The sequence below is a fragment of the Mobula birostris genome, chromosome 12 (genome assembly GCF_030028105.1).
Source record: "Mobula birostris isolate sMobBir1 chromosome 12, sMobBir1.hap1, whole genome shotgun sequence".
Classification (NCBI taxonomy): domain Eukaryota; kingdom Metazoa; phylum Chordata; class Chondrichthyes; order Myliobatiformes; family Myliobatidae; genus Mobula; species Mobula birostris.
In genome coordinates this window covers 82,458,338-82,475,780 of record NC_092381.1, presented here as the reverse complement: position 1 = coordinate 82,475,780, position 17,443 = coordinate 82,458,338, and the positions used below count along the sequence as shown (strand labels likewise).

The 17,443-nt window shown below is 40.1% G+C and overlaps 1 protein-coding gene across 5 annotated transcripts; it reads left to right on the top strand.

Moving 5' to 3' along the window:
- The first annotated feature begins 531 nt into the window (after positions 1–531).
- Positions 532–17,078, top strand: LOC140206375 (leucine-rich repeat-containing protein 52-like). 5 transcript variants are annotated; one of them, XM_072274739.1, is made up of 4 exons: positions 532–791; positions 1,258–1,293; positions 12,362–13,262; positions 15,148–17,078. In XM_072274739.1, exons 3-4 carry the CDS (start codon positions 12,638–12,640, stop codon positions 15,504–15,506), a joined length of 984 nt encoding a protein of 327 aa, XP_072130840.1. In that variant the 5' UTR covers positions 532–791; positions 1,258–1,293; positions 12,362–12,637; the 3' UTR covers positions 15,507–17,078. The 5 variants fall into 5 exon arrangements, with proteins under 5 accessions (XP_072130840.1, XP_072130838.1, XP_072130842.1 ...); XM_072274737.1 differs by lacking the exon at positions 1,258–1,293; XM_072274741.1 differs by lacking the exons at positions 532–791; positions 1,258–1,293 and adding an exon at positions 1,338–1,646.
- Positions 17,079–17,443: the final 365 nt, after the last annotated feature.

Below are 17,443 nucleotides of genomic sequence, written 5' to 3'. Positions count from 1 at the left end.
TACACTGCATAAGAGTTGAGGTCACTGAAGCTGTGAGAACAGCTTACAGTTCAAGACTCAGGTAAAAAATATCTACTGCTAAATTTCACTGTTGTTCTGTCTGAAGCTTCACCATCGTCTGATAGCTGCAATTGCTGTAAGCCATAAAATATTTTGGGCTCAGCCTACATGCAGGAATCATTACATTGTTCCTGAAAAAAAACACAGAATTGTGAAGAGCACCTCATGGAACATACAGAACCCTTTTCTGCACACAGGAGATCGAGAACAATCTTTGTTTTATGAATATTGTTGTGAGGGTTATTTGCTTTTCTCCTTCTACAGAAGTCTATGTTGCATCAATGTGATTCTGTTCCATAACTCACTCCCTTTGTATACTTGTGAATGTGGCTTTACATAAAAATGTGCACTAACAACGTGTCAGTGGCAGTAATAATTTAAAGTTAGGCACCACCCCATCAGTATGTTTCCAGTAGAACTCAAGCTTTATAAAGGCACCCTCCTCTTTTTTTTTAACGTGTGTAACGATAATCCTTGTTTCACTTTTACTTGCACCTAGCTAAACTGTTGGAAAAGAGATAGCTGCTCTGAAGACTCGACAGTAATCCAATCACTCATATGAGAACATGTGGTTTCAGTTCCAATGCTATAAAGTTGGATTTCCCGAATGGACAGATTCTCGGAGGTGCTGACTGTATCTGTTTTAATTGGTTTAACTTAATGGCAATGCTAAGATAACACCGAATGTAAACCTCAAGACCAAAAGGAGAACATTGGTGACTCTTCTGCAGGTAAGATTTATAATATTGTCTTTAATTCATCTAATAGTTCACAATCCAAAAATTTGCTAAAACAGATTACAATTGTAGTGAGAAAATCATCTTTCAACTAGAGGTACTGGAGTAGCTGTCTTCATGTTCAGTAATTGGATTTTTCGGAAGGTCTTGCAAGTAAGATGCAGATATCAGACTCAAGAAATGATTAGGCTGATCTCATTTTATTAAAATACTAACATTCAAACTAGCTTAATAATGTTCAAACAGTAACTGAGCTCCAGCCTACTGTCATCTCAGAAAGAGGATAAAAGCTCAAAAGGGAGGATCCCATTCAAACGAGAAAGATTCTTATAATAATAAAGCGGTATGACTCTAGGAATAATTGAGCACAGTGCTACATAGTAAGTGACAAATGCACTTTTATCACAGTTACTTAAGTCTGGTCAAGTGTTAACCTGAAGCCCATTCTAACCTTCTGTAGGAACTTAAAAGATCCACAAGAGCGCTGGAAGAGCAAGTGAGTTCTCCTCAGAGTACAGCAAAAAAAAACCCTCTCAAATTCTTACAAAATGGAAGGACACTTAGTGATGTTAGTTAAGGAATACCAGTATCGTACTTCCTTTTTACGAGAATGTGAGAGCCTTTTGCTGAAGTGCCTGGGGAAAGCTTCTTTACTGGAAAAACAGGAAGTGAACACACGGTTGTACAGAGATAAATCCTGCTGCATCACCCTGTGGCAATGAGCTGCCAATTTTGAAAAAGCACCGACTTTCTACTTGTGCAGACTATTTACTGTGGTATCCATAGTGAAGTCTGATTGTAATCACCTTTCATGAAAAACACGGAATGCCAAGGGTTTGATTACCTCAAGTAAGTACAGGCACATAACATCAGATACACAACATTGACAATTAAAGCATAAATTAACAATATAAATTTTTAAAAATACAAGAAAAGACACAATTAGAATAAAAAATTCAGAGTCTGTTTTAGTACAAAGTGGTCATTGTTGCTAAACTGAGTTTTATCAATAGTGATTAGGTTTGTATATAGCGATGCAATATTAGCTCTGACCACACTCTAACATTGGACTCCTCATGGAGTTCATAATGAGAGGCTGAGGAATGGAAAGACAGTATCAGAGATGGTAACAAGATGGATTGCTATACAAGCATACCCAGGACACCAATCCCTTTAGGGAAAGACGTCTGCTAACTTGACCTGGTTTAGCTTATTTGTAATGTATTTACCCACAAATGCCAAATCAGTTTAGGGGCAATGAGGGACAGAAATAAATTCTGGCCTTAAAGTCACTAACCATTTCATTAAAAAATGCAGAAATGGCTTGCAGTGTAAATTTTAGGCTTTGGCACTATTTCTTATTTGGTAACCTCAACTCATGTGGAATATGATACCAGAGTAACATAAAATGGCTGTTCAGTCTCAAGGCCACAAAAATTCAATACAGTTTAAAGTCAAGCACTTCCAAAACACTCAGCATCTTGAACAGGCAAGAACAGCGATGTTCCACTGAAATACAGAGGCTGTTTATGATGCTATATAGTCCTGAATGGGATATTTTATCAGCAGGATTGTGCCTTCCCTATTTGAAGATAGGAGAATTTCACCCATGTACTAGAAGAGACATGAATTGACGGAGTAAGCTCATTTGTCACAAAGTAAATAATGCCAAGGTGCTACATATTATTCATCACCTAGTCATAGGCTTGTTCAAAAAAGTTTTGGTGTCAAAAGCAAATAAATATGTGAGGAGATTATTCAAGCTTCTTTAGCTAAGCCCCATAAAATTCACATTTTTCATTTGATGTCAGCTGACATTTTCTTTCAAGTGTATATCACAATTGGAAGTATATTCTAGGTGAGCAGTATGGGAGTACAGGAGCAGTACCACCTCTGATCATGACTAAATCGGCCCAGTAGATTAACATCCTCAAAGACCATATTAAGATCATAAGATATAGGAGCAGAATTAGGCCATTTGGCCCATCAAGTCTGCTCTGCCACATCATCATGGCTGATACAATTTTCCTCTCAGCCCTAACCTCCTGCCTTCTCCCTGTATCCCTTCATGCCCTGACCAATCAAGCATTTATCAACCCCTGCCTTAAGTATACATAAAGACTTGGCCTCTACAGCCACCTTTGCCAATGAATTCCACATTTTCATCACCCTCAGGCTAAAGAAATTCCTCTGCATCTCCATTGTAAAAGGACGCCCCTCTATTCTGAGGCTGTGTCCTCTGGTCTCAGACTCTCCCACCATAGGAAACTATCCACATTCACTCTATCAAGGCCAAAATTCAGAATTCAGAAGAATGAGGGGAATACAGGCCCAGAGCCATCAAACACTCTTCATCTGACAAGCCCTTCAAATTAAAGTTCAGAGGATTCTGACAAAACTTACTCCATTCAGGTCAACTTAGAAAGAGTCTCTATGCTTTGCTGATCATAAAAGCATGAGATCTGTTATCACTGCCACTCTACTAAAGGTGAATTATTGGTTGACATTTCAAAAAAGATTCCTTTTTCTTCCAATAACATTTTAAGGCAAATTGGTTCATATTGTCATATGTACTGAGGTCCAGTGAAAAACTTGTCTTGCATACTGTCCATGCAGATCAATAGATTAAAACGGTGCATTGAGACAATATAAAGAAAAGCAACAACAGAATGCACAATAATTTGCTATACTTACAGAGAAAGCGCAGTGCAGGCAGACAGTAAGGGGCAATAGATTGTGAGGTCTGATTAAAATCTTTGTAAGTCACAATTATAATTGCAGAGGAGAACAGGAAGAAGACTGGGAGAAAAATAATTGATCAAAGATTAAATGGCTAGAGGGATTAAATGTCTTCCTGTGGCAATGGATCGTGTGTTGTCTTCCAGTTTTCAAGGTCACTGAATGCCTGCAGACCATCTGGAAAATGTAAGGTGAAGAACCAGGAGTTGTGGCTCATTTTGCCCTGAGATTAGGGAGAGAGGGAAGAGGATGATAAACATGATTTTGCAGGCAATAATCTCAGGATTATTGCCCATGTTACATATGTCTATAGAAATTAGAGTATAGAGCAGGTAAATGTGTGGCTGGAGAGATAGTGTAACAGAGGGAGCGACCTGTTTCTGGGGTAGTGGTAATTGGACAATTCGGATAGGTCATATCTGCAGAGCCAGCACTGACATCCCTGAGGGAGGGATTTTCTTGTTCAGGAGGGGAGGTCTCAATCAGCTTGACAAAGAATGGGAACCTTGAAATCTGGAAGGATGGAAATGAACAGGGAGGTGAAGATTGACTGTAATGAGACAGCAATAGCAAAGTCAAAGAGTAAAGCATGGGGAGGGAGTGAAAATACAAAAAAAATCTAGTGATGGAATTAAATGCACTGCATCTGAATGCTCACAACATTCACAACAAGGCAAATTAAATTCAAATAATTTCTTAAAGCATAGGAGGCTATTTGTCACTGAGATTTGCCAAATCTCAGAGCATCTCCATCAATGCCATTCCCTCACTTATTTTCTGTGCTCTGTTTTCTCTTATATGCTTTTCATCAACGCTGCGATTCATCCATCAGTCATCCAACCATGGGAGTTTACAACAGTCAATTAACACATCAAGCTGCACATTATTAGGATGCCGGGTAAACTGAGGCATTGTGGAGAAACCCCATACAGATGGAAGTGCAAGCACTACACAGACATGGAGGCTAAGATCAAGCCTGGATCATCGAAGCACATTATGCCACACATAATTAACATGAAAATGCAAGTAAATGTGTATGATCAAATTGCCATTAAGGATGGAGGATGATTAAAGCTGGGAATTAAATATTTCATGGTATTCAACATTTATGACATGCAAACAAAATGGTAAGCTCCACCCACAAAATGCTGGAGGAACTCTGCAGGTTAGGGAGCATCCATGGAAAAGAGTAAACAGTTGACTTTCTGGGCCAAGAGCTTTTGTTAGGACTAGAAAGGAAGGGGTGGGGGAGACACCAGAATAGAAACATAGAAACATAGAAAATAGGTGCAGGAGTAGGCCATTCGGCCCTTCGAGCCTGCACCGCCATTTATTATGATCATGGCTGATCATCCAACTCAGAACACCGCCCCAGCCTTCCCTCCATACCCCCTGACCCCCGTAGCCACAAGGGCCATATCTAACTCCCTCTTAAATATAGCCAATGAACTGGCCTCAACTGTTTCCTGTGGCAGAGAATTCCACAGATTCACCACTCTCTGTGTGAAGAAGTTTTTCCTAATCTCGGTCCTAAAAGGCTTCCCCTCTATCCTCAAACTGTGACCCCTCGTTCTGGACTTCCCCAACATCGGGAACAATCTTCCTGCATCTAGCCTGTCCAATCCCTTTAGGATCTTATACGTTTCAATCAGATCCCCCCTCAATCTTCTAAATTCCAACGAGTACAAGCCCAGTTCATCCAGTCTTTCTTCATATGAAAGTCCTGCCATCCCAGGAATCAATCTGGTGAACCTTCTCTGTACTCCCTCTATGGCAAGGATGTCTTTCCTCAGATTAGGGGACCAAAACTGCACACAATACTCCAGGTAAGAATAAAAAGGTGGGAGGAGGGGAAGGAGGATAGCTAGGTGGTGATAGGTGGAGCCAGCTGGGTAGGAAAGGTCAAAGGCTGGATAGCAAGGAACTGATAGGAGAGGAGAGTGGAAACAAAATAGTATGCAATATCAATATTAACAAGGGAGGAGATCTAAGCAGTGGTGAGAAATTATCTTGATTTGACAGATCATGATGTAGAACTAGAAATAAATTAGAGTTGAGCTAGGTAAATAACAATTGGTAGAAATTAATTATAGGTGACCAATTAGTATTCGCAATATTGGACACAACATAAAGTAGGAAAGTAGATGTGTGTGTATGGAGGAAATTAGTGGACATTTTAACATACGGACAGACTGGGGGAAGCGAGATTGCTGTGATAAGCTAAAAGAGGGATTTGTGGAATATATTTCAGACACCTTTGCAAATTAATATGATGTGGAACCAACTAGTGGAAAGGCTATTTAGATCTTGTTTTATGCAAAGAGAAATGGTTAATTAATAACTTTGATATCCTGGACATTTGGGAAAGAGGGATCTAATATGATAGAATTTAATATTCAGTTTGAAAATGTTGTGTTTCAATATGAATATGATGTCGATGTCAATAGTGACAGGACATTCAGCAGTTAGGGGGACAGACTGTGCAGAATAGTTGCCATGGTCGAGAAAGCCTCTGAGTAGCTGCAGAACAGTCTGAAGGGGGAGGGTGAGCAGCAAGATGTCATGGTGCACATTGGCACCAATGACATAGGTTATAGGGTGGAAGAGGTCATAGAGCCATAGAACACTACAGCACAGAAACAGGCCCTTCAACCCATCTAGTCCATGCCAGATTATTATTCTGCCTAATTCCATTGACCTGCACCTCACCATATCCCTCACATACATGTATAGTACTTATCCAAACTTTAGTTAAATAGTGAAATTGAACCCGCATCCAACAGTTCCGCAGGCAGCTCTTTCTACACTTGCACCATCCTCTGGGTGAAGAAGTTCACCCTTATGTAACCCTTAACTATTTCACCTTTCACCATGGCCTCCAGTTCTAATCTCACCCAACCCTATCTATACCTCATATCTCTGTCAAACTTCCCTTCATTCTCCCACACTCCTTGAATAAAGTCCTATCCTATTCAATCTTTCCCTAAAACTCAGGTCATCAAATCCTGGCAACACCTTTGTAAATTTTCTCTGTACTCTTTCAATCTTATTGATATGGTTCCTGTAGTTAGGTGACCAGCGCTGCACCCAATATTCCAATTTAGGCTTCACCAACATCTTGTACAACTTCAACTGTGGTGCTCAATACTTTGATTTGTGAAGGCCAATGTGCCAAAAGTTCTCTTTGTGACCATGTCCATCTGTGATGCCACTTTCACAGATCCCACTGCAAGATTTGATAGCCTTTCTCGCTGTCCACTACGTCCCCAGTCGTGGTGTCATCCGCAAATTTGCTGATCCAGCTGACCACATTTTCGTCCAGATCATTGATATAGGTGACAAACAATGGACCCAGTATTGATCCCTGCACACCAATAGCCACAGGCCTGCAGTCAGAAAGACAGCCATCCACCACCACTCTCTGGATCCTCCCACAAAGTCAAAGTCAAATCCTAAATTGGATTTAAATCCTACCTCATCTTGAATGTCAAACGACTGAACCTTTTGGAGCAACACCCCATGCAGGACCTTGTCAAAGCCCTTGCTGAAGTAGACAGCATCCACACCCTTTCCTTTATCAATTTTTTTGGTAACCTTGAAAAACTCAAAATGTTTGAATGATCCTAGATCCTTTTTATAAAGGTTAGGTTAGCCATGACCTACCACACACAAAGCCATGTTGCCTATCCCTAATCAGGCCCTGTCTATCTAAATATATATATATTTGGTTCCTTAGAATACTTTCCAAGAATTTACCCACAACTGATGTCAGATTCATTGGCCTGTAATTTCCCAATTTATTCTTAGAGCATATTTTAAGCAACAGAACAACAGTAGCTATCCTCCAATCCCCTGGCACGTCTGCCATGGCAAAGGACATTTTAAGTATATCTGCTAGGGCTCCTGCAATTTCTGCCCCAGCCTCCCACAAGCTCCAAGGGGACACCATGTCAGGCCTTGAGGATTTATCTGTCCTAATTTGCCTCAAGACAGCAAGTGCCTCCTCCTCTGTAATCCAAATAAGTCCATGTCCTTACTGCTGCTTTGCTTCAGTTCTATAGGCTCTGTGTCCATCTTCTGAGCAAATACAGATACAGAAAAAAGCCATTTAAGGTCTCCCCCACCTCTTTCAACACAACACATAGATGATCAAGCTGATGATCAAGAGGACTTGCTATCCTTTTGATCTTAATGTACCTGTAGAAGCCCTTGGGATTCTCCTTCACCTTGTCTGCTAGAGCAACCTCACACCTTTTTTGCCCTCCTGATTTCCCTCTTAAGTGTTCCCTTGCATTTCGTAGACTTCTCAAGTGTCTCATTTGTTGCTTACACCTACTATGCACCTCCTTCTTTTTAACCAGGGCCTCAATATCTCTCAAAAACCAAGTCAACCATTTATTCATCTTCATAGATACTGCTTGACCTGCAGAGTTCCTCCAGTATTTTGTGCGTGCGTTTCCCTAAAATGGCTAGCATTGCCTCTTATCTTGACAAGAACGTGCAAACACTGTACTTCCAAAATTTCCGTTTTGAAGGCTTCCTACTAACCAAGCGTGTCTTTGTTAGGAAACAATCTATCGCAATCTGCACTTACCAGATTGTTTCTGAAGCCATCAAAATTGGCCTTCCTCCAATTTAGAATCTCAATCCAAGGACCAGATCTATCCTTCTCTGTAATTAATTTGAAACTAATGGAATTATGATCACTAGATCCAAACTGTTCCCATATTTACACTCTCTCTTTCTCTAATAGGACATCCAGTATTGCACTCTCTCTGGTTGGAACCTCTATGTATAGGTTACGGAAATTTCCATGGACACATTTGACAAACTATCCCATACCGCCCTTTTGCAATATGGGTATTCCAGTCAATATGTGGAAAGTTAAAATCACCTACCTTCACAACTTTATGTTTCTTGCAACAGTCTGTTATCCCTACAAATTTCCTTCTCTAAATCCCACTGACTGTTGGGTGGGCTATGATATAATCTCATTAACATTGCCATCCTTATCATATTCCTCAGTCCCACACATATAACCTAAGTAGATAAGCCCTCCTGTCTGCCCTGTCTGAGCACTGTTATGATATTTTCCCTGACTAGTGATGCCACCTCTTTCCCCTTTAATCCCTCCTGTTCTATCGAGTGTAAAACAATGGAACCCTGGAACATTGAGCTGCCAGTCCTGCCCCTCCTCCAACCAAGTCTCAATAATGGTTGTAATGTCATAATTCCACATGCTAATCCATGGTCTGAGCGTGTCTGCCTTACCTACAATACTTCATTCATTGAAATAGATAAACTGAGAATATTATTCACACCATGTTCAACCTTTCAATTCCGGCTTTGTAACTTAAAGACATTTTTCTGTACAACTCCCCCACTAATTGTCCTGGCATTCTAGTCCATCATCCCCCGAAACTCTAGGTTTAAGCCCCTGGAGCAGTGCTAGCAACTTTCCTGTGAGGATGTTAGTCCCCCTTCCAGTTCAGGTGCAAACCATCTTTCCTTTACAGGTCCCACCTTCCCTGGAAGACAGTGCAATTATCCAAAAACCTGAAGCCCTCCCTCTTGCATCATCTCCTTACCCATGTGTTAAACTGTATTATCAACCTATTCCTGGCCTCCCTAGCACATGCCACGGGTAGCAATCCTGCAATCATAACCCTGGATGTCCTGCCCTTAACTTAGCACCTAACTCCATGAATTCACTTTGCAGGACCTCATTACCCTTCCTACCCATGTTGTTGGGCCAATGTGGACCACAACCTCTGGCTGCTCAGCCTCCTACTTAAGAATGCTATTGATTTGATCTGAGATGTCCCTGACCCTTGCACCTGATTCTTGACTGGAAGGGCGTCAAAGGTTATGGGGAGAAGGCAGGAGAATGGTGTTGAGATAAATCAGGCATGACTAAATGGCAAAGCAGACTCAATGGTACTAACAGACTAAATCTGCTCCTGTGTCTTGTGGTTTAACTGCAGGGAGACCAATATCCTGCCCAGGAGGTTCACTAGTGCTTCTCAGGAGGGTTTAAATGAGTTTGGCAGTGGGGTGGGAACCAAAGCACCCACCAGAGAGTGGATTGAGAGGAAAGTAGATGTCATGATCAGTAAGATTAGGCAGGATTAAGGTAATAGATACAATAGTCTGGAGCACTTTGGGTAAGGGTGATGAACTTCGTAAGGAGCAGTACATGAACTACAATGCTGTGGCCATAACAGAGACTTCGTTGAAAGAAGGACAGGAATAGATGTTTAATGTTCCAGGGTTTCCATGGTTTATAAAGGATAGAAAAGAAGGTAAAAAATGTGTGTGTGTGGGAGAGTTGTGCTATTAATCAGGGACAATATCACAGCTGCACTCTGGGGTCATAATGGGGGGCTCACCCATTGAGTTGATATGGGTATAATTCAAAGATAAGAAAGTTGCAATCAATTTGAGGGGACTGTATTACAGACCCTTCAATAGCCACTGGGACATTGAGGGAAAGTTATGTAAGCAGATTTGGAAAAGGTGTGAAAACAAAACTGTTGTTATGGTTGGTGACTTCAACTTCCCTAACATACACTGGGACCTCCTTAATGCAGGAGGTTTAGATGGGGTAGAGTTTGTTAGCTCCATCCAAAAGGGTTTCTTAAATCAATATGTAGATAGTCCAACAAGAGGAGGGGCCATACTGGACCTGGTATTGGTTAATGAGCCTGGCCAGATGACTGGCCTTTCAATGGGAGAACGGTGAGGGAACAGTGATTCACATCTCTTTACCTTTTAATATAGGTACAGGTAAGGATAAGTATGGACTTTGTGGGAGAACATTAAATTGGAGTAGGGTGAAATATGGGAGTACTAGGCATGAACTAGGGTGAGTAAATTGGGAACAGCTTGGATGTTGAATGAGGTGGTGAATTTAAAGAAAAGAAAGGAAAGGTAAGTTAAAAGAAGATAAAATCATATCGGGTCCTTGAGAATTATAAAAATGCCAGAAAAGATCTCAAGAAGGACTTAGGAAAGACAGGAATGGCTATGAAAACTCATTGGCAAATAGGATTAAAGTGACTCTGAAGGCATTCTATACACACATCTAGAGCAAAAGGACATCTAAGGAACAGGTTATAAAACACAAGGACAAGGAGGATACATACAGTGTGTTTGAAGGTGGAGAAATAGGAGTTTGTAGAGTTAGTGGGTGCTCTGGTAATCATTTTCCAAAGTTCTACAGATTCTGGAATGTGCCTGTGGATTAGAGGGTAGCAAATATGAACTCACTAGTTAGGACAGGGGGTGAGACAGAAATCAGGCAACCAGTGACCTGTCGACCTAATGTCAATGGTAAGGAAATTGCTGGACTCTAACAAAAGATGCCACATGGATCATTCTGAAGAATAGTAGGGTTGAGTTGAGCCAATATGGATTATAGAAAGAAATTAAACTGGCATCTCATAGTCTCTATTTCTCACTTGCTTGTTCCATTGCCACTCCTCATACAAAATAAGATACACAGTTTTCTTTCTGAAAAAGTGGAATTTCTCAGGGTGACTGAATGAGCTGAGCAGCAGGACTTTGCTCCTGAGTGGAAAAAAAAATGACATGACCTATTTCCTGGCGAGGTTGTTGCACAATAAATGGAAAGTGATCAGACTCCCAGTTTCTGACTTTTCTTGACGTTTAAATGGAGAGAGGCAATGATGTCAAATTTCATGTCCCATTCCAAATTAAAGAAATTAATGTGTCCCCTTCCCTCTGATAGCTGATGCCCAGTTGAGGTGTAGCTCCAAAGATCTCCAACATTTCCTATACATTCTTCAGTTGTTGACTATTGGTGGAGAAAACGTAAAATTATTACAACTGGACCCAAACTTTCCCTCCCTTGAAATTCACAAATTTCAGCAGCAATGCTGGATATCTACCAGGAGTGAAATCACATCAGATACTTTGGATTTATCATCTTTCAAGCTCTTTAAATTCTCTACTGTTCTTTTTCTGATTGTAATTAAATTAATCAAACTCATGCCCCTACCATTGGACGTTGACTGAAAGGGCTGATAACGGAACTGAACTGAACCCCCAACTCTGTTGAGTAATTGGGTTCAACACTGATTAGTCATGATCTAACTGAATGATGAAAGGTTTTAGGGTTTCAAGGTACTTTCTACCTACCTTAAACCACAGTCAGTTTAAAAAGTAGGCAAGTTTCTGGTAAGTATTTAATTATAAATATTATCTTGAAAATTTAGCGGCTTTTCCCAACAATTTCTGACTCGATTTGAATAGCTAAAGGCTTCCTGGGATATCAAAGCTAGGAATTGGGTAAAAGAATATTTGTGTTTGAAGCTTGCACAATGCAACTCCTAGAAGCATGGTTGTCATTTCTTACATAAGGGTTGGGTGGTGTGCGCCACGTTAATACCGAGCCTCGTAACCAGTCCTTAATATTTCATATGTCGGTGATGTTTGGTTTGGCTTTCACTGGTGTGAAATGTCATCTTCTTACCTGAAACCTCAAAATACAAACAATGTGCACTGCTTAAAGCATTCGTGGCCGAACGAAATTCCACTTTAATGGATTTATTAAAAGTGACGCTGAAACGAAAAACGACACATAAAACAATCTGTACCCGTTAATAATTCACCCGTTATACTTAGTGGACTGGTTAAAGGATTATGATAGCGCGGGTAGGCATTTAAGCACATAGTAAATAAATAATCCATAATCTAAAAATAGCGCACGCTAAGGAAATGGAAGTGTCTTCTGGGTTGCATGTGGTACAGCTGAATGGTAACATGCCATCAACTCACCACAGCCTTTATTTCACCGTTCCCAGTTTAGGTTATAACATCTCTCCGGATGTGTCAGCTCCCGAAAACCAGAGCGTACAGAGGGACCAGATGTACAATCAACTGACCAATAAGCAAACTCTCGATGATCTTCATTGTCCTACGCTTTCTGCACTAATTGCACACGGCGTGGCTATGGATCGCGATGGCGCTTGATCCTTCAACTTTTTCAAGACCGCAGGCAGACACAACCGAATTTCGCGCGATGGAGATGTTCTGGGTAAAAAGACTTGAATGAAAGAACTTCCCTCGATAACCGGAGTATGGATGTGTCTTTCACTGTAAGGACGTTAAGACTGTTGTGTATTGTTTTTATTGCCAAAGTGTGTCGGGTTGCTGGCTGCCCTCACGGATGCAATTGTACTCCGTTTCTAGTCAACTGCACGGGGGCCCAACTCCAACAGTTTCCAACAGACATCCCACTCAACACCAAGCAACTGATTATTTCCAACAATAACATTTCCAGCCTCCCCGCTGCCCAACTCAACTATCTGGGCAGCCTGGTGTACCTGGACATCAGTCACAACTCCCTGACAGAGATCTCACAAAGCTCCTTCCTCAACATGCAGATGCTGGTGTACCTGGATCTCAGCCGCAATCACTTGCGGAAGATCGCTCCTTTCACTTTCAAATATCTGCCCAACTTAGTAGTGCTGAAAGTGAGCAGCAACAATGAGCTGATCTTCTTCGACAAGCGGGCCCTCTCAACAAACTCGAAACTGCAAGAAATTGACATAAGCGGAAATAGTTTAACATTCATTGATGTCAATCTGCTCGCAGCGCTTCCATACCTGAGGTCTGTGCGCCTTGCTGGAAACCCCTGGACGTGCAACTGTAACACGGAATGCTTAATTAGCTGGATGAGAAGACACAGAAAAATTATTCCAGGTATATTTTCAGCTGTCCTTCACTGCTGGGTGAAATTACATCTATTTAAATTTCAATTATTTCAGAATGCATCGTAGGATATCGGAAATGCGTTCAGATCGTACTTAAACCCACCTTGAGTTCATTTTAAATTTGTATTCCGGAACGAATGAACATGTAAAGGGTTTGCTCAATCAAAGCCTTCGCCTGTACGTTTCAAATTATTTAGGTTTGCTCTAAATGAAGTTGCTGTGGAGGTGAATATTAGTGAAGTATGTTAACGATAAAACAACATTAAAATATATTAATGATAATTATAACAAACCCCAGCACGACGTCGGCGCCTTTAATTCAGTCAGAATTAAGACGTATTTTAATATCAACTCCAACAACTATTCATCTTTCAGTCATGTTACATGTTAAACACTTGATCACTAGGTAAGGCATATATGCATTATGATCCAAGTTTAAACTTAATACGTGATATGCTGCCCGTCTTGTTTCTTCTTCCATTACTAGTAAATGAGGTTGGGGTCTGGTTTCTCTGATGTCAACGAAAGTTCAGTACCCTGTCAAGGAGCATTCGCTGCATGGATATTAATAAACTATTTTACTGTGCAGAGGGGGAAACATAAGAACAGAATTTGATTCTGATCAGATGTGCGAACACATTTCTTAACGGGTGGGATTAATTGCAATTTCAATTTTAAATTATATTGCAGTTACAGGATTTAAACCTTGGGTTAGACCTAATTTAGAACTTCATCACTGGATATGTGTGTGTGTGTGTGTGTGTGTGTGTGTGTGTGTGTGTGTGTGTGTGTGTGTGTGTCGGGGAGGGGGGATGTTGGTATCGGAAGGGTCAAATTATGCAGGCAATTTGCTTAGGCTATGCATCTATTCCCTTGATTATAGAGTACAGAATATTCAGTACTGTTGATCAAAGGAGTGGATAATGTAGCTGGAGATAAGCTGGAAGGCTAGGTCAAGCAATGAGCCATTTAATTAGGCATTGTAGCCACGATGCTGTGCTCCTTCTCAGGAAGAGCGGGGATCTAGCTCTGTTTCCTCAGTGAGTTGTTGAAACTAAGACAACCGAAGTTTTCGAAGCAGTTTGCCACATTTTCTCAGCTAGAGTGAAATAAATGGAGTGGTCATAGCAGTTACAGTAGCTGTGTTCTAAAGTAAAGACGATTTGGCTCGAAAGGGAATAAATGAATAGTTTGGTGGTGACTCATATGACTTGGAGGGTCTGAGGTGATATTAAATTGCCCAAACAAATTAGGCCGCACTTTATGCTTTAGCCATTTACCTTCAGAAATGACTGTGCAGAGAAGCTGAACTCTAATGCTGCAGTCTTTCAAATGAGACTCATGCCGCAGTCTATGAATGAAGATGGTGAACAAGATTCAATAACCTGCACCAAGATTGCAATAGTGAGACCTTTTGTTGAAACTAATGTTTCTAACATTAACCATAGCATTGTTTGAAGTCATGTCCTGGGCACAGTTACAAAGATCCTAATTGAAGGGTATTTGTGAAGCAGTTAATGTTTCTAACAAATGGGTATTTATATTTTAGTGCTTGTCAGTCTATTGTATGTATGCAATATAACTATACAAAGTTCCAAATCAAATTTATATTGATTCAAATTCTAATTAATATTCTTTTCAATATTTCCAGGTGCAAATCAGGCTTGGTTTTGGATGAAATTTTGAATGTTCTTTGTAGTCACATATTTCATGATATACAGCATCTTTACTATTCTTTTGTTTTCCAAAGAAACAAATCAAGAAATTTTTGTTCAGTGAAATGTGAATTCAAATCCACCATGTATTAATCTTTGGATCAGATTGAACTGGTTACAAAATCTTCATTTGATGGTTATTGTTTTCATCTTTACCAGATGCTGCTGATGTCACTTGTGAATTTCCAGATTCTTTGCAAGGAATCCTTGTCACAGAAGCTGCAGATAAACTTTTCCCACTTTGTCACAGGAAAAGGGAAATTAAATTGAAAGAAATCCTTTACTTTTGCCTCATTGGCCCCGGATTATTTTCTGCGAGCATTGCTCTCAATTTGACTTTCAGTTTATTGATGGTTTATTACAAGAGGATCAAAAAGAAAGACCTGAAACATTATCGCAAACTCCGCAGGGCCATTTCTTGTAAGTATGCCAAGCGGCCTAATGTGATTATTCAAGAAATAAATACCAAAGTCAACACAAATCAGAGCACTGCTGTAGGAACAAAAGTCAAACGATGACTTTACTTCTGAGCTTTTACTATGAAAAGATGGTCCATATTGTGAGCGTGCTAAAGCAGCACAAAAGATGTTAGTAACAGTTACAGTATTGCCTTAATGCCTACACAATCTGAAAACCACCATAATCAACAGGACTTACAACTGCTATTCTGAAACTTCATTTTGTAGCATGTTTGATCTCCGTGATTTCTGCACATATATTTGTTTCTAAGGAGTATTGGAATACAGAATCATCCAGATTTTATGACTTGAATTTTTGCAAATGAAATTTATTAAGTATAATCTTATTTTATTACTATATTGTTGGATAACTTTAAACATTGGTCAGTCTCGATCATCTCCCCATAAAACAATGGACTGCCACAATAATTCATTTTACACGTAGGGAGCAAATTTGAAATCAGAGAAGAATTAACTGGCGGCAAAAAAAGAAAACACTTTCTATTTGTGAACAAATTAAGGAGAGTTGGTAAAGTAAAAATGTGTTATTGTATCATTTAAGTTTATTTTCAATGGACACAAGTTTGACCTTCAATAAAATTCTGAAAGATGTTGTCAAGAGAGATTGGGTGCTTCCTCACAGAGCTGGAACTGAATCAAACATCGTCTGATGGAAAGGAAAACCCATTTTAACTTTGGGATAGTTGAATGACACAGCTAGTTCTATTTCAGAGAGATCAATACTGACCATTGTTTGACACAAATGAACAATTTTACTCAGAGAAACTGCAAGGTGAGAGAAATGTCAATTTAATCAAACTAAGAACTTCACCTTAGATTAGGATGTTAAGTTATTAGATGCGAGCAGAGAATTTGGTGATACCTGACTTAACAGCACTTCACTTGAATTCAAAAGGCCAAAATTAAAAATGTACCCATGATGCTGTTTACCTTAATGAAGAAGAATATTCTGAAATGTTCTGCATTTTTTATTTTATTTATATATTTATTTATTTATTATTGCGATACAATACAGGTAGGACCTTCTGGCCCTTTGAGCCACACTGCCCAGCAATCTGTGGATTACTCACAGCCTAATCATGGGACAAATTATAATGACCAATTAGCCTACCTGTACTGTAAAGAGTTGTGCTAACCACTACGCTACTGTGTTGCCCTATGCTGAAACTGAATACTTTAGAATAATTTTCATGTAGTTGTTAAAAATTCTAGAGAACAAGGACAACATCTAATTAAATGGAACATTTTAAATCCTGTGGCCTGGGGAGTGGCAAGTCAGAGAACTTCTCACACCCTTCTCCTCTGTCTTCACATTGCTGTTTCGGTGTCTCCCTCTGCTTGGACCACTTCTTTTTTGCTTTACTCCATACACTCTAATGCTTCTCTCCCACTCTTCATGATTTATTTCTCTAATCCTTCTTTCCCTTCCAGTAGGATATCACAAGTAGGGAACTGAGCAGCATAATTATAGGTTACCATCGTGGTAAACAATGGTTGGACTTTGATTGTCAAAGACTCCCTTTCCAAGCCAAACAAGGACTTTAGTTAGAATGTGTAAAATTACAATGAAGTGTGCATGCTGTAAATTTAAAATAAGAATAGAAACAGCTGGAAATACTCAATGGATCAGGCTGCATATCAAAGTTCAAAGTCAATTTTATTATGCAAGTACATACTTCCAGTCAAGATGGCGCCTGCATACAATGCTCCCTCGGTCGACATCTTCTGGATAAATCATGAAACTTCTTTTATGTCTTTTGCGTTTGTTTTTCATCTTGGATATGATTCCAGAATGGTTGGAGCCTGTGGTTTGCTGTTTGGAGATTGTTTGGGTGTTCCAATGCTCTGCATTCTCTGAGAGGACTCTGGGAGGCAGAGGCAGCTTGCACAAACCTCATGGTGGCAGGCTGTGGGACGATGTTTGACTCTATTTCTCCAATTAAAGTGACGAGGCAGAGAGAAACATCGAGGAAAAT